Source organism: Leucoraja erinacea, chromosome 2, assembly GCF_028641065.1.
Source record: "Leucoraja erinacea ecotype New England chromosome 2, Leri_hhj_1, whole genome shotgun sequence".
In the NCBI taxonomy this organism is placed as follows: Eukaryota; Metazoa; Chordata; class Chondrichthyes; order Rajiformes; family Rajidae; genus Leucoraja; species Leucoraja erinaceus.
Window position 1 is genome coordinate 133977316 of NC_073378.1, and position 18118 is coordinate 133995433.

Genomic DNA, 18118 nt, shown 5'->3' on the forward strand with positions numbered 1-18118 from the left:
ATTAGGTGGCCTTGCACCCTGCTTGAGATGGTATGAAACTGCACTTGTATTTGGTGGCCTTGCACCCTGATTCATATGGTTTGAAACTGCACTTGAATTTGGTGGCCTTGCACCCAAGCTTGAAGTGGTATGAGACTGCAGTTGAATTTAGTGGATTTGCCCCTGCTTGAAGTGGGATGAAACTGCACTTTAATTTGGTGGCCTTGCACCTGGCTTGAAATCGTATGAAACTACGCTTGAATTCGGTGGCCATGCACCCTGTTTGAAATGGTATGAATCTGCATTTGAAATTGGTGGCCTTGCACCCTGCTTGAAGTGGTATGAAACTGCATTTGAAATTGGTGGCCTTGCACCCTGCTTGGAATGGTATGAAACTGCACTTGAATTGGGTGGCCTTGCACCCTGCTTGAAATGGTATGAAACTGCACTTGAATTGGGTGGCCTTGCACCCTGTTTGAAATGGTATGAAACTGCACTTGAAATTGGATGTCTTGCACCGAGCTTGAAATGGTGTGATACTGCACTTGAATTTGGTGGCCTTGCAACCTGCTTGAAATGGTATGAAACTGCATTTGAATTTGGTGGTCTTGCACCCTGCTTGAAATGGTATGAAACTGCACTTAAATTTGGTAACCTTGCACCCTGCTTGAAATGGTATGAAACTGCATTTGAATTTGGTGGCCTTGCACCCTGCTTAAAGTGGCAGGAAACTGCAATTGAATTTGGTGGTTGTTGCACCCTGCTTGAAGTGTTAGGAAACTGTGCTTGAATTAGGTGGCCTTGCACCCTGCTTGAAGTGGTAGGAAACTGCTCTTGAATTTGGTGGCCTTGCACCCTGCTTGAAGTGGTAGGAAACTATGCTTGAATTAGGTGGCCTTGCACCTTGCTTGAACTGGTATGTAACTGCACTTGAACGTGGTGGCCGTGCACCCTGCTTGAAATGGTATGAAACTGCACTTCAATTTGGTGGCTTTGCACCCTGCTTGAAATGGTATGAAACAGCACTTCAATTTGGTGGCTTTGCAACCTGCTTGAAATGGTATGAAACTGTGCTTGAATTAGGTGGCCTTGCACCCTGCTTGAAGTGGTATGTAACTGCACTTGCACGTGGTGGCCTTGCACCCTGCTTGAAATGGTATGAAACTGCATTTGAATTTGGTGGCCTTGCACCCTGATTGAAGTGGTATGAAACTGCACTTGAATTTGGTGGCCTTGCACCCTGCTTAAAGTGGCAGGAAACTGCAGTTGAATTTGGTTGCGATCCACCCTGCTTGAAGTGGTAGGAAACTGCTCTTGAATTTGGTGGCCTTACGCTCTGCTTGAAGTGGTATGAAACTGCACTTGAAATTGGTGGCCTTGCACCAGGCACGTGCCGTGAGTAATTACTCAAGTAAGTAGTCAGTCGGCTTTTGTTAAAAATCGTAAACTACGCAGCGCAGATTGTTCTCCCCCTAAAAAATAATAATAAGTAACAATACAATTTTCCCAAGGCTTCTAAATCTCCTTCATTTTTTTATTTCCTGAATGGGTGGGGACAGAGGATGAAGGCAGGTTGAGAGATGGTGGGAAAAACGGGAGTACACCGGAACGTTGAATCAGTTGTCATCTTATTGAATAACAATACTAATTCAAGGGACCAATTGGAGTTCCTATCACAGCATGTGGAGAGTTTGTGCCCGGGGTTAAAGAGGCGTGGAGGGCAGGAGAGTTGAGAAGGAGGCGGTCGGAGATCATCTCAGACTCACTCACCGCTGCCGCCTCGCTCCGGGCACAGGCAGCAGAACTGGCCGCCATTTCTGGGGAAGGAAGCAGCTCGGGTGACTGCGAGCAGCCGCCGGGATCAACAGCAGAACCGGCTGCCACTTCGGCGCCTTCTGCTGGCCCGCTCACCTCTGGCAGTGCTCTCCGTCTGAACACCTCTCACCTGCTGCTCGCCGACTTCGCTCATGTCAGCCGCTTCCCGCAAATCCTTAAATTCCCACAGCAGAGCAACCTCAATCGGTCCCTTGATCGCGCAGTCGGATAACGACCAGCAAAGCGGCCAGCGCCCGCTATGAGTCACTATCACACCCCCAACCCCTTCCCCTCTGGTCCTCCTCGCTGGCTCCTGCCCCCTCCTCCATAATACCGCACTCTCCCCCATGGCTCTTCCGCCGTCTTTTCTCTCTCTCCCCCTGCCCCACTCCTCCTCCCCACACCCCTCCCTTCGACCCCCCCCAAGCCGCCCCGAACACCCCTCCCTCCCGCACCTCTCCCTTTCACACAACCCTCACAACCCTTCACCTGCCCACACACAACCCTCTCCCACACACACACCTCTCCCCAAAACACCCCCTGCCCACACATACCTCCCCCCCACACCCCCACAATCCCTCTGCCCATACATACCCCCCTCACACACCGCTCCCTCCCCACACACACACCCCCCCCCACCACCCATCCCTGCCCACACACCCCCTGCCCCCACAACCCCCCGCCCACAAACACCCACAATGCGCCCGCACAATGCCACGCTGCCCCACCCACAAACCCCTTCCCCCCACAACCCCCCTGCCCACACAACCCTCTCCGCCCACAACCACCCCCAACTCCCCCACAATCCCCCCCCCACAACCCCCACATCCCCCCTCCCTCACACACCCACCCTCCCCCGCACACAACCCCCCCTCCACCCATACAACCTCTTCTACCTCCCACACACCCCTCCCCATACACACAACCCCTCCTCCAGAACACACCCCGGCCCTCACAACCCCCCGACCACGGATGAACACGGAGGGGAGGCTGGCTGGACTATGGTGCCATCCTCACCTTGGTGCCATTTATGTTATGTTGTGTCGTGGACTTTCTGTGTTTGTGCTTTTTTTAATTCAATTTCAATTTTATTTTTAATATGTTTTATTATTATTTTTATTTATTTATTTATTTATTTACGGTTTTTTTGTTTTTTTTAATTTTTTTTTTTATGATACTGCCTGTAAGGGAAATTCATTTCGTTGTCTCAAATTGAGACAATGACAATAAATTTGAATACAATAAAATACAATACCAACACACACACCCCTCGCCTCCACACCCAACCCCTCCACACATCCCTCCCCCAAACCATCCCCTCCCACATCCTCCCTCCCCCTACACCACACCCGCAACACACCCCCCCCACATCCCCCCCCCACCCTCGCAAACACCTCCAACCCACATGCACATTTCCTCTCCCACCCCACACCCCACCACACACCCCCCGTGGTGACTGGGACTCACTTAGTATAGTATTTTTATAAACTTCGAGAAGATCTCTCCCTCAGTTTCTGAAACTTCAGTGAAAACAATCCAAGTTTGTTCACCCACTCCTTACAGCTACAGGTAAGAGCCTCTAATCCAGGAATCAATCTGGTAAAATTCTTCTACATCCACTCCGAAGTTTTTTTATATTTGTTGCTGCCCTGAAAGGGTACCCTCTGGAGGGTAAGAATGGCAGTATAGGCATTTGCCAACAAATTCTGCCAGTAGGAAGCAATAGATTTCAATGATTCGATCTCGGAATAATCTTAGTTTTTCAAACACTGGTTCTTATCCTGCGGTATGGTACTAGTTTTTAAACTCAATACCGAAACTTTATATATCAACTAGACTGAGCGGGACCTATTGGGTCCCATGTTCACACGGGAGCGCTGATCCCCCAATAAAATATTCCACCTCTCCACCAATTCCAATATTGGTGGCCAATGGGGGGGAGGGGGGGTCGTACCACAGTTTCATACCACTTCAAGCAGGGTGCAAGGCCAACAAATTCAAGTGCAATTTCATACCATTTCAAGCAGGGTGCAAGTCCACCAAATTCAAGTGCAGTTTCATACCACTTCAAGCAGGGTGTACGGCCACCAAATTAAAGTGCAGTTTCATGCCATTTCAAGCAGGGTGCAAGTCCACCACAAAATCACCATAAAACTACACAAAACACCACATCAAACTTGCTCTTTATTTCAAATATGCGCTTTATTTCAAGCCATCCACTACCAACCATTTGCTGCGCTCTATTTCAAACCAACCACCACCAACCATTTGCTGTGCTTTATTTCAAACCAACCACCGCCAACCATTTGCTGTGCTTTATTTCAAACCAACCACATTTTCATTTTCAAACCACTTTAAGGGTACTCAAGGTCAGTAAAACCACAATCACAGTTTAGTAGACATGTGTTCAGTGTTATTCACAGCTCAGAATGAGAGACGTGACCCTCTCGCTCCCCCGTCTTGCAGAGACTGACTGAGGCACTCAACTCCTCCGGGTTTTATAGTCCCTCCGGAAGGGGTGTGGCCTTCAGGAGAGAGAATCGCAACATTTTTTAAACAATAATAACTTTTATTTTTCATCGATGGGAAATATCCTCTTGTCCTACATGGTGGAGGGGGACTCTGAGTAAGATGGCCAAAAATCACAGGCGATAAGTGGCATCGTTTTTTCTAAAATCAATATACAGAACAACAGGAGTGGTTAAGATCAAACTTTTAGTAATATAGATGTTTCTTTCCCTTTTCACTGGAAACCAAGATATAAAGAAATAATTTTAGATTGTGAATCCATTGATCTGGTTTGAGGGCATTGCATGAATGAATGAATCTCCTTATTGTCATTGCACATGGTACAACAAAATTTAAAAGTCAATCCCACTGTGCGATTCACAAGAGCAATTTTAAATATATAAGAAAAGGTAAAAATATATATTTTAAAAAATTACAGGTAAATAACAATAGCAGCTGAGGTAGAACCATTCAGTTGAATGTGAGTGTTATTTCATGTGACCTCGCTGGCATGTTTTATCCTAGGTTCAATAATTTTATAGATTTGAATTGTCATCAGCGATGTACGACATATTTGAAATTTGGGTTAAATGATCTTCTGAAAGAAAAGTAATTGGAAAGGCGAATCAGGACTAAAGTTACACCTGACATTCCATTTAGTCCTTTAATTTAATTGTGAAAGTAGAGGTGGCAGCTTATACTTGGCCTGCCTGCAGATGTCTGCATCCCCACTCCTGTAGGCATCCTCTTTGGTTTGTCGGAGCTGTCTGAGTTCTGCAGTAAACCAGGGCTTGTTGTTGTTGAACCAGGTCAGGGTCCTAGTTGGAATGCAACTGTCCTCACAAAAGCTGACAGATGATGATGCAGTGTCTGTATGCTCATCGAGGCTTGTGGTTGCTTCCCTGAACACATTCCAATCCATGCAGTCAAAGCAGGATTGTAGGTTCTCAATGCCCTCGCTTGTCCACCTTTTCGTTGTTCTGGCCGCAGATTTTAGTTTCTGCCTGTAGGTCGGAATAAGGTGAACTAGGTAATGATCAGAGAGACCCAGACCCGCCCGCAGAACAGAGCGATATTCGTTCTTGATTTTCCTGCATTTGGTCCATATCCCTTGAAACTATTCATGTCCATGTAACCCCACTCATACACAAAGTATCGAAAAAGAATAAAAGTACAGATAAAATCAAATATCAAAACAAATTATTGTAAACATACAGTAGATCCAATGACATCTGTGGAGAATGCCATTAATCTATAGTATTAATCTTGTTCTTCTTTCTTCATATTTGACAGTAATGCCCTTTTGTCAGTCTCCCTACCTGCTTCCACTACCTGCAACCTGCAACCTCCGGGAACCGCACGGAAACCTTGGGTGGGGCACAAAGTCTCCAGAGGTTTCCGTTCAGGTTTCGTAAGTGGGACAGGGGCATAAGTGCACATCCAATTTCCCAACAGATGGCACTTCTACCCCAAACGTGCAACTACTTCACAACAATTTAATTCAAAGCAATTCAATTTTCATGCTCTGTTTAGAAAAAAAAATTAAAGACACTCCTGAATATTTTCCATATCTAATTTATTGGGCTAAGGGCCATCAAAGAGAAGAAGGGGGTACAGAGGGAAAGTGAGCAAAAGGAATCTAAGACAGAGAAAAGGAAGAACACAGACACAGCAAATTCTCAACAGAGAGTGTGTGGGGTGGGTTTGTGTGTGGGGGCAGGTTAGTGCGTGGGGGCGGGTTAGTGTATGGGTGGGGAGGTTAGTGTGTGTGTGGGGGGGTCAGTGTGTGTGTGGGGGGTAGCGTGTGTGGGGGGGATTAGTGTGTGTGCAGGGGGTTAGTGTGTGTGGGGGGGGGTTAGTGTGTTTGGGGGGGCTAGTGTGTGTGGGGGGGGGTGAGAAGTGCAAAAGGGGATAGGTGACGGAGAGAGTGGCTGAGGGTAGGAAAAGGAGAGGAAGGGAGAGGTGACAGAAAGGAAGATATAGAGATAGAGACATAGGCACAGATAGGGGTTAGTGTGTGGTGGGGAGGTTAGTGTGTGTGTGTGGGGGGTGAGTGTGTGTGGGCGGATTGGTGTGTGGGGGGGGCTAGTGCGTGTGGGGGGGATTATGTCACAATGTGAACCCGTCAGCCGTGCCTGCTCAGTTGGGGGTTATGGGCGAGTGGTGGAATATTGCATTCAGGGTACAAGCCCTCCCGTGTGATGCCACGCCCCCCTCCCCCCCGCCCCCATTGGGGGACAGGGCCCAACGGGACCCACTTGGTCTAGTATTATCTAAATGGTGTCAAGTTGGGAAAAGGGGTAGTACAATGGGATCTGGAGGTCCTTGTTTCTCAATCAATGAAACCAGGCACATGCTGTCAGGGTCGGCAAGGTAGGCACTGCCTACCCTGACTAAAATTATAAAATTATTATTATTAAATATAAATAGTAAAGGCACGGGAGAATTATTCCTAGGTAGGCATAATTCACCATGCCTTTCATGCGCAGTACATGTAATACGCAAAAGTCTGTGCAGTTGACGTGCCGTGGACGCTGCTTCAAGGCGTCAACGACGAGGGGAGCAGCAGGTAGCTGAAATTCTGCATTTGCAGCGTGGACTGAGTACTGCGCATGCGCAACACTAGTTTCTTGGCGGGATTTTCAAACATGGATTGTTATTATCCTAAAAGTATCTTAAGAAACAAAGAGAGAAGAATGGAGTTTGTGTACAAATACTGTGGTAAGTAGATTTCTTTGAGCTATACGATTTTAAATACCATATTTCCTGGCAATGAAGACTCTCTTTTTTACTCAAAAATAAGGCACGAAAATGTACCTGCATCTTGGAGGCGGAAGGTTAGGTTGTTAGCCAAGAAAGATAGACTTGGCTATCCTTCAGTACACCAACATCAAGAACGATGTTGATGCACTGAGGAAAAGCCAAGTCTCTCCCTCATTGCTAGCAGCTGATGGGAAGCGGCTGTAAAGTGGGAAGCAGCTGTAAAAGGCTAAATCTTTAGTTAATTTCACCGTTGAATATAGTCACTCTACTGTACATTTTACACTTTCGCAAACTACTGATATAGTTTGCATGTTTGAATAAAGGAGAATGTATATCTGAATTTTAAAATGAGTTAAGGGGGGGGGGGGGGAAGGAAGAGTTCCTTTCACAGCGTGTGGGGAGTCTGGCCAGGGGTAAAGTTGTGGGAGGGCAGGAGCGTTGAGAAGGAGGGGGTCGGGGATCATGTCAGCAACCAGCTCAAGATAGGGTCAGCGGGCGATGGATAACAGGACAGTGGGCGGTGGAGCATACTCCAGTGTCAGTGCGAATAACCTCAATTGGTCCCTTGTTCGCGCTGACACAGGATTAAGCTCCACTGCCTGCTGTCCTGTTATCCATCGCCCGCTGGCCCTCTCTGCCCTATGGTCTTTGCTCTTGAGCTGGTCCCCTCACTGTACTGGAGAGCACTGCCAGAGACAAAGGAAGCATGCAGGTAGAGCAGGCCATGAAGAAAGTGAATGGCATGTTGGCCTTCACAACAAGAAGAGTTGAATATAGGAGAAAAGAGGTCCTTCTGTAGTTGTACGGGCAACTCGTGATTCCACACTTGGAGTGTTGTGTGCAGTTTTGTCTCCAAATTTGAGGAAGATCATTCTTATTTTTGAGGCAGTGCCTTGTTCACAAGGTTATTTCCCGGGATGTCAGGTCTGTTATATGCTGAGGGAATGGAGCGGCTAGGCTTGTATACTCTGGAATTTAGAAGGATGAGAAGAGATCTTATTGAAACATATACGTTTATTAAGTGTTTGGACACGCTAAAGGCAGGAAACATGTTCCTGATGTTGGGGCGATCCAGAATCAGGGGCCACAGTTTAAGAATAAGGGGTAAGCCATTTAGAACGGAGGACAGTAAACAATTTTTCACACAGAGAGTTGTGAGTCTGTGGAATTCTTTACCTCAGAGGGCGTTGGAGGCCGGATATCTGGATACTTTCAAGGGTGTGCTAGATAGGGCTCTTAAAGATAGCAGAGTCAGGGGATATGGAGAGGTCAGGAACGGGGTACTGATTGTGAATGATCAGTCATGGTCACAATGAATGACAGTGCTGGCTCGATGGGCCAAATGGCCTATTCCTGCACCGATTGTCTATAATAAAAATCTTGCTTACAGCAACATCACGCACATAGACGCAGACAAAGCACAGAAGAAAATTATCCATGTTACACAAATGCTACAAGACAGGAAAATGAAAAAGACTGTGTAAAAATACAATTAAAAACAAGTTCATGGTGGTGCATAAGGTGGAGCATAGTGCTCTGTTGCTGATGTAGTATTGGGGTTATGCAGATCAGTTCAAGAACCTGACGGTTGCAGGAAAACATCTGTTCCTGAACTTGGTAGCGTGGAACTTCAGGCTTCTGAACATCCTGCCTGACGATAGCAGCGAGAAGACGGTGTGGCGTGGGTGGTGGAGTACCTTGAAGATATAAACTGCTCAACATGAGGTAATGCCTCGATGTTCAGCACATATATGTAGATGTTTTTGGATGATGTTGTGTCTGTGGTGGTCCAGGTTGAGCCTACCATTCTCCGTAGCTTTTCACTGAAACTGCCATCTTTTAAATGTCCAAGAGTCTTTTAAATGTTGTTATTGAGCCAGCCTCCACTATTTCCTCTGGCCGCTCCATATATCCACCACCCTTGGTGTGAAAAAGTTGCCCCTCAAGTTCCTATTCAATTTTTCCCCTCGCACCTTAAACTTATGCCCTCTAGTTCTTGAATCCCTTTCTCTGGGAGAAAGAGTAAACACTTTTCTATGCATTTCCATATCAATTCCCCTCAGGATTTTACACATCTCTATAAGATCACCCCTCAGCCACTTGCCCTCCATGGAATAAAGTCCTAGCCTGCCCAACCTCTTCCCATAGCTCAGGTCCTCAAGTCCTAGCAACATCCTTGTGCTTAACATTTCCCACATTAAAATCCATTTGCCAAGTTGCCATCCAATCACAAAACCTCTCTATATCCTATAGCAATGTCCTAAAGGGCCTGTCCCACTTGGCCGTCACTTACAAACATAGACATAGAAAATAGGTGCAGGAGTAGGCCATTTGGCCCTTCGAGCCTGCACCACCATTCAATATGATCATGGCTGATCATCCAACTCAGTATCCTGTACCTGCCTTCTCTCCATACCCCCTGATCCCTTTAACCACAAGGGCCACATCTAACTCCCTCTTAAAAAAAAGTCAATGAACAGGCCTCAACTACCTTCTGTGGCAGAGAATTCCAGAGATTCACCACTCTTTGTGTGAAAAATGTTTTCCTCATCTCGGTCCTAAAAGATTTCCCCCTTATCCTTAAACAGTGACCCCTTGTTCTGGACTTCCCCAACATCGGGAACAATCTTCCTGCATCTAGCCTGTCCAACCCCTTAAGAATTTTGTAAGTTTCTATAAGATCACCCCTCAATCTTCTAAATTCTAGCGAGTACAAACCGAGTCTATCCAGTCTTTCTTCATATGAAAGTCCTGACATCCCAGGAATCAGTCTGGTGAACCTTCTCTGTACTGCCTCTATGGCAAGAATGTCTTTCCACAGATTAGGAGACCAAAACTATACGCAATACTCCAGGTGTGGTCTCACCAAGACCCTGTACAATTGCAGTAGAACCTCCCTGCTCCTATACTTAAAATCCTTTTGCTATGAATGCTAACATACCAATCGCCTTCTTCACTGCCTGCTGTACCTGCATGCCTACTTTTAATGACTGGTGTACCATGACACCCAGGTCTCGTTGCATCTCCCCCTTTCCTAATCGGCCACCATTCAGATAATAGTCTACTTTCCTGTTTTTGCCACCAAAGTGGATAACCTCACATTTATCCACATTATACTGCATCTGCCATGCATTTGCCCACCCCCACCCAGCCAATCCAAGTCACCTTAGAGCCTCCTAGCATCCTCCACACAGCTAACACTGCCCCCCAGCTTCGTTGTCATCAGCAAACTTGGAGATGTTGCACTCAATTCCCTCTTCCAAATCATTAATATATATTGTAAATAGTTGGGGTCCCAGCACTGAACCTTGCGGTACCCCACTAGTCACTGCCTGCCATTGAGAAAAGGACCCGTTTACTCCTACTCTTTGCTTCCTGTCTGCCAGCCTGTTCTCTATCCACATCAATACTGAACCCCCAATACCGTGTGCTTTAAGTTTATATACTGATCTCTTATGTGGGACCTTGTCTGAAAGTCCAGATATAACACATCCACTGGTTCTCCCTTATCCACTCTACTAGTTACATCCTCGAAAAATTCTATAAGATTCGTCAGACATGATTTACCTTTCATAAATCCATGCTGACTGTCCAATGATTTCACCACTTTCCAAATGTGCTGCTATCCCATCTTTAATAACTGATTCTAGCAGTTTCCCCACTACCGATGTTAGACTAACTGGTCTGTAATTCCCCGTTTCCTCTCTCCCTCCCTTTTTAAAAAGTGGGGTTACATTAGCTACCCTCCAATCCTCAGGAACTACTCCAGAATCTAAAGAGTTTTGAAAAATTATCACTAATGCATCCACTATTTCTGGGGCTACTTCCTTAAGTACTCTGGGATGCAGCCTATCTGGCCCTGGGGATTTATCGGCCTTTAATCCATTCAATTTACCTAACACCACTTCCCGGCTAACCTGGATTTCACTCAGTTCCTCCATCTCATTTGACCCCCGGTCCCCTGCTATTTCCGGCAGATCATTTATGTCTTCCTTAGTGAAGACAGAACCAAAGTAGTTATTCAATTGGTCTGCCATGTCCTTGTTCCCCATGATCAATTCACCTGTTTCTGACTGCAAGGGACCTACATTTGTTTTAACTAATCTTTTTCTCTTCACATATCAATAAAAGCTTTTGCAGTCAGTTTTTATGTTCCCTGCCAGTTTTCTTTCATAATCTATTTTCCCTTTCCTAATTAAGCCCTTTGTCCTCCTCTGCTGGACTGAATTTCTCCTAGTCCTCTGGTAGGCTGCTTTTTCTGGCTAATTTGTACGCTTCATCTTTTGTTTTGATACTATCCCTGATTTCCCTTGTTATCCACGGATGCACTACCTTCCCTGATTTATTTTTTTACCAAACTGGGATGAACAATTGTTGTAGTTCATCCATGCAGTCTTTAAATGCCTTCCATTGCATATCCACCAACCCATTAAGAATCAATTGCCAGTATTGGCCAATTCATGTCTCATACCCTCAAAGTTACCTTTCTTTAAGTACAGGATCCTTGTTTCTGAATTAACCATGTCACTCTCCATCCTAATGAAGAACTCAACCATATTATGGTCACTCTTGCCCAAGGGGCCACGCACAACAAGATTGCTAACTAACCCATCCTCATTACGCAATACCCAATCTAGAATAGCCTGCTCTCTCGTTGGTCCTATTGCGCGCCATTTACGCGACCTCGTCGTCGCGTTGAGACAGACGCGTAGCATGTGGGCCACACGGGACGGTCGCATAGAGAAGCATGAAGGGGTATGGCGTTGCGCGCGATATCGCATGATTACGTCACCGTGCGTAAGCATGCGCCGCTGTGCGCCTCCCCTAGTCAGCCGGACCGCCATTTTGGCGTCAACGATACAAGCGCAGCGCGATTTGAAAATTCTCACTGGGTTTATTGTCACGGAATTGATTTCTTCCCACACAGTGACGATCGACATCGCAAATGGCTCCTAAAAGAACCAGGGCCATCATGAGATCCTAGCGGGTCCAGCCACTGTTTCTGCCCACCCTGCTGCTCCTGCCCCTGCTCCTGCTTCAGCTCCTGCCCCAGTTCCTGCCCCATCTCCTGCTTCAGCTCCTGCCCCAGTTCCTGCCCCATGCCCCTCCTGCCCCAGCAGCTCCTGCCCCAGTTCCTGCACCAACAAATGCTCCAGCTCCTGCCCCAGCTGCTGCTGGAGCATCGGAATCTGATTTGGCTCAGGAGACTGATGCCTCAGCTGGGCCAGTAAAGAAGAAGAAGCTTATGGTCACAAAGCCATACGATTTTACCAGGGAACAAGAGGGGGACCTGGTAGATTGGAATCAGGCCCACCTAGAGTTGTACGACAAAGGACACTGGAATTTCAGGAGCACAGATCTTCGTAACGCACTGCTTGAAAGCAAGGCAAAGGAATTCTCTGGCAGCACTTGTATGTACACACTTTGTAGTTTGTCTGCATTTCTGTGGTTGTAATTGCAGTTCCAATTAAGATTACAATTTGTTCAACACTGATTCATTCTATATTGTCTATATTCTATGTTACAATTTGTGTAACACTGATTAATTCTATGTTCTCACAGATGACCAACTGTGTCAATGGTTCAAGAGCCAGAGGACAAGGTTCGGGAGGCTGTCCCACAGTCTGTGTAAGTCTGGCGCTGCCAGTAAGCCGATGACTGAGAGAGATTGTGGAGTAATGGGGGTTTGTGCAGAACCATATAGTTTGAGTGGAGAGGAAGGAGAGCGGCAAGAAGGTGAATAGTCTAAAACATATGTAACAATGATAATTTGTTGGAAGTTGAGATAGTTAAAATAATATTTAACAATGATAACTTGGTGGTCACCCTGCTTGCTACATCCTGATGGTCTTGAACGTTTCTGATACACATTTACTTTCTTCCAATTTACCAAGGGGAAATGCCCGTGCGCTACCTCGAGTGAAGGTGAGCCGGATCCTCTTGAGGGACCCTCTACGTCCAGTACTGCGGACAAACAGGTGCACGCCAAGCGGAAGCCAGCCCGCACAACTGCTGCTGAATGTGAAGAGTCTGGTGAACAATTTCAGCGGGAGATGTTCACGGATGTAAGTGCTTTTGGGTGAATTATCAGCAAATTTCTCATCCAATCCACCCCACGTCCATGTTTCTCCATCGCCTCCCAGGATTGTACTCTTTTGTTGCAGATCATGTGACAGGCGAAGAAAACTGCAGACGTAATAAACGCCTTATCACACCCAAGGTCGTTGCACGAGAGGAACGTTTACACCTTCACAGCGTTCTTGAGGGAGAAGATGCTGCAGATCCCTGAATCAGAATGGGTCAGCTACTCCTCGGAAGTCTTTGCCTTGGCAACGGCGCACAGATTTCCTCAGCCAGTAAAATCTTTTAATCATAGTTTATGGAATTTATAAACGCTTGACTTTAATGCTTTGTATGAATTACTCACTTTGAATTCCTTGGCGTTGCAGAGTCCGATGAGGCACATGCCATTCATGGGACACCAACATATGGGGAAGATGCCACAACATGCCCACCAGGTACACTGTGAAACCTTTTCCGAGTCTGAGCCGACTCAAGATTATCTGTGACACACAGCTTGTGAGAGGTTGAGATTTATTTAATATGATTTGTTTGCCTCCCATACATATTGATAGGCTGATGTGTTTTATCCACAGGCAATGATGGCACCACAACCTAAGGCATATCCATGGATGGCAAGCGCGCCCAACGTCAGGGGAGCCAGCTCAACGCCACATCATGCACATCTGGCATCCGGCATGGATAAGCTCGCACCAACAGAATTCCCCGTGCGATTAGAAAGTCAGGACGCAAGTGTCAACTTGAGCCTGAATCTTTCGGACTATTTGATTGAGGATGGGCCAGAGCTAATTGGTCGTAAAGAATGATGTCCTCTCACGAACATTCACTATTCTGTTGACTTGTGTTGCACATTAAAATGTTGTTTCTTGGTGTTTTTCAATATGTTATTTATTTACTTGCACTAAATAAACAATTTAATTCTTATAAAGTTATTGGTCTTTGTATTTATCGCAAATAAGTTCACCTACAACTTGATTATTAAACGTCAGTGTAACCTTTTCGTGTAGTGGGAAAAGCAGTTTGTTAATCATGTGATTGATCTCATATAGAAACCACGTTTAATCATTGAATGAATCTCACATATAATCTCAATTAATAGATAAATAAAACACACACGGACATTGAACTGCATTGAAATGTAAAATGTGTCATGAAACGTCATATGAAGCAGACAAAGGTATTTAATTGCTTTTAAAATTATGGCATTTCTTTAAAAATCCGATGTGTGACGTATTGTTAACACAGTATTATTAATTTCACATACAAAAATCCTCCATTAACATATAGATCCTCCTTTTATTAGATCAGTTGCTGTAGTGGTGGTGCCATGGTACACTGCCCAGCTCGGAGTTGTAGTAAGCGCAGAGATGGTCTCTCTGCTCCTTGACTTTATTGTTGCAGGTGTTTCCTTGCCATCTGCCCAGTGTCACCATTGGTGCAGCCTGTCCTCCTGTCCTCCAGCTCTCCATGAACCTTCTGTGACATTCCCTGTCTGTTTGTCCACCGTGTCACTCTCCACCATGGCTGCTGCTGCACCTCTGGTGTGGATCAGGTTGTGGAGGACACATGCCGCGTACACAATGGTCTGCACATTCTCGGGCTCCTGCTCCATTGTAGTCAGCAGGCATCTGAATCTGCTAGCAAGGATACCAAAGGCATTTCCCACGACCCTCCTAGCCCTGGACAGCCTGTAATTAGAGATCCTTCGCTCCCTTGACATCCGCCTGTGATGGTATGGCTTCATTATCCATGTCCTGAGTGCGAAGGCATCATCACCAACCAGTGAGTAGGGGATGTCAGAGTTGTCTTCTCACGGCAGCGGTACTGGATCAGGAAGGCCTGCTCTCCCTTCTTCCAGTGCTTGCCCAATGGAGGTCTCTCTCCAGATCCCTCCATCTGCGCCACAGCCGCCACATACAGGAAGTTGTAGTTTGCATCCACCTCAGCTAACAGCACGATGGAATGGAACTTATTGTAGTTAAAGTAGAACCACCCCTGGGTGGACACCGGATGGCCACATGCTTCCCATCAACTGCTCCACATGTGTGTAGGAAGTTCCATCTGGTTTGAAAGCCGTGCGTTACTCTCCTCCACTCGTCAGGTGTAGCAGGGCAGTCAATCATTTCTTCTTCATATGTATTGTTGATGGCGTTATAGGTCTCTCGGACAACCTTGCTGATTGTGTTGTGAGCCACACGAAAGTTGTAGGAGAGGGTCTTCTAGGAGTCTCCTGATGCAAGGTAGCGGAGGGTGATGGCCAGGCGCAGGCCTGGTTCCAGTGCCTTCTTCTTAAAGGTGTCAATTTTCTGCAGAAGAGAATGGGTCTCATCCGGAACAAGGACCTCATCCACACAGACCTCTTCTTGGGTTTCTTGCGACCCTTTCTTGTTGTACTCCTGCTTGGCTGATCTGTAAGCATGAGGGCTGCTGCTAATAGAAGTCTCTGTTGCTGTTGTAGCAATGCGATCTGTATTTCTTCCATGATGGTCATGATGCAGAATAGCAGCCTGCAACTCCCTTTATATGTTCAAATGACATCACGCGCTCCAGACGGCTGTGCTGACGCATGAAGACGCGTGATGACGCGTGCTTCCGTTGCGCAACTGTCACCGTCAGTCACTACCAGCCTGGGACAGGCCCTTAATACCCTCACTGAAACATGCACTTCAACCTACCTTTCTGTCTCTGGCACGCCTGAATACCTTACACAATGCCCCCTATTGATCATTGATTTAATTATTTGAAGCCAAAAACTGATCCTTAGACCACTGATTATAACTGTGACTAATAATTTATTGCATATTTATTTGACATGTTGCATTAATGTGGCTGTAAAGAATTAGATTAAATTAATCCCCTCCAGATAAACACTCTTGGTTCTTGACTGGTACTTGCCTCACCAAACACAGAAAACTGTAGTTACTGCTGGTAAATGGGATTAAAGATAAATACTTGATGGTCATCACAGATATAATGTGTAAATTTACCAGATTATGTTTTGTCTTTGTTACTTGTTTACTATGACTATAATATGTACCTGAGATTGACACAAAATGCTGGAGTAACTCAGCGGGACCGGCAACATCTCTGGAGTGAAGGAATGGGTGGCGTTGCAAGTCGAGACCATTTCTCTCCCTGAAATATTACCGATTTCTTCTCTCCAGAGATGCTGCCTGTCCCACTAATTTACTCCAGTATTTTGTGTCTATCCTCGGTGTAAACCAGCATATGCAGTTTCTTCCAACACATACGTACCTGAGGCATGGGATTTTTCATCTAAAAACACAGAAGAATATTCGTCATCATCAGGAATTCCACAAGCTGGAATGAATAGAGAAATCAAGATGTGAGTCAAGCATTTCACACCATAGAACCACAAAAAAGGGCATACTGTAACAAAAATCTGGTCTGGTTCCAACTTCACAAATGCATGAAGAACACCAAACATCAATACACATCAAACACATTTAAACAAGAGGGGTATAAACATAGAAACATAGAAATTAGGTGCAGGAGTAGGCCATTCGGCCCTTCGAGCCTGCACCGCCATTCAATATGATCATGGCTGATCATCCAACTTAGTATCCCGTACCTGCCTTCTCTCCATACTCTCTGATCCGCTTGGCCACAAGGGCCACATCTAACTCCCTCTTAAATATAGCCAATGAACTGGCCTCAACTACCCTCTGTGGCAGAGAGTTCCAGAGATTCACCACTCTCTGTGTGAAAAAAGTTCTCCTCATCTCGGTTTTAAAGGATTTCCCCCTTATCCTTAAGCTGTGACCCCTTGTCCTGGACTTCCCCAACATCGGGAACAATCTTCCTGCATCTAGCCTGTCCAACCCCTTAAGAATTTTGTAAGTTTCTATAAGATCCCCCCTCAATCTCCTAAATTCTAGAGAGTATAAACCAAGTCTATCCAGTCTTTCTTCATAAAACAGTCCTGCCATCCCAGGAATCAGTCTGGTGAACCTTCTCTGCACTCCCGCTATGGCAATAATGTCCTTCCTCAGATTTGGAGACCAAAACTGCACGCAATACTCCAGGTGTGGTCTCACCAAGACCCTGTACAACTGCAGTAGAACCTCCCTGCTCCTATACTCAAATCCTCTTGCTATGAAAGCCAACATACCATTCGCCTATAAGACCGACTAGCAGTAGCAATTTTAGTCAAATTCACCTTTTCCTGGTTGGATATGTCAAAAATGAGAAGGCATAGTTTTAAGATGCAAAGTTTAAAGGAGAATGCAGTGCAAACTTTTGTACAAAGAATGGGGTAGGAGATTGCAACCTTCACGTGGTCCGCCCTATTTCGAGAAATGCATTCAACCTGGTGTCACAATCAAATAAGATCAAATAGAACAAGTTGACCTACAACTTTCGGCCATACGCAAGAAGAAGGAGAACAGAGAACGGTGGGTGCCTGGAATGTATTGCCAGGGTGGTGGTAGTGGCAGATACGATAGTGCTGTTCATGATGCTTTTGGATAGGCACACAGATATGGAGAGATATGGATCACCTGCAGATGGTAGAGATTAGTTTAACTTGGCATCTTGTTCGGCACAAACATGGTGGCCTGAAGAGCCTTTTCCTGTTCTGTACTATTCTATGTTTATGATAAACATTTCCATCTTCTAAGCAGAAATGCCACACAACACTTTGGTTATTTATCTAAATTCAATTAAATCTTTAACTTGAATTAAAAATTGGAGGGTGCTGGAGTCGTAAAAGAAATAATGTAACGGCAACAGCGTTTTTCCCCATTAACATGAAACACAAGATGGGAAAACTCTGCTGAGCCCGTGTGCTTGAAGTATGAAGTAATAAATGGTGGCGCCTTGCGGCAGCGGCCTCTGCAATCCGTCTGTCTTTTCTTTCTTTTTGTACCGTTAGGAGTGTGTTTTGGTCTTAGTTTTAATTTATTTTTATTTGTGTATATGTGGGGGGCGGGAAACGTTTTAATCTCTTCCT

General features: G+C 45.8%; 1 protein-coding gene across 5 annotated transcripts in view; it reads right to left on the reverse strand.

Moving 5' to 3' along the window:
- LOC129715962 (uncharacterized) overlaps positions 1 to 18118 on the reverse strand; it is a 275535-nt gene that overhangs the window by 169157 nt on the left and 88260 nt on the right. For all 5 annotated transcript variants that reach the window (XM_055665868.1, XM_055665873.1, XM_055665863.1 and 2 more), the window contains exon 7: positions 16402 to 16467. In XM_055665868.1, the coding sequence (XP_055521843.1) occupies positions 16402 to 16467 (66 nt within the window). The remainder of the gene's footprint in view (positions 1 to 16401; positions 16468 to 18118) is intronic.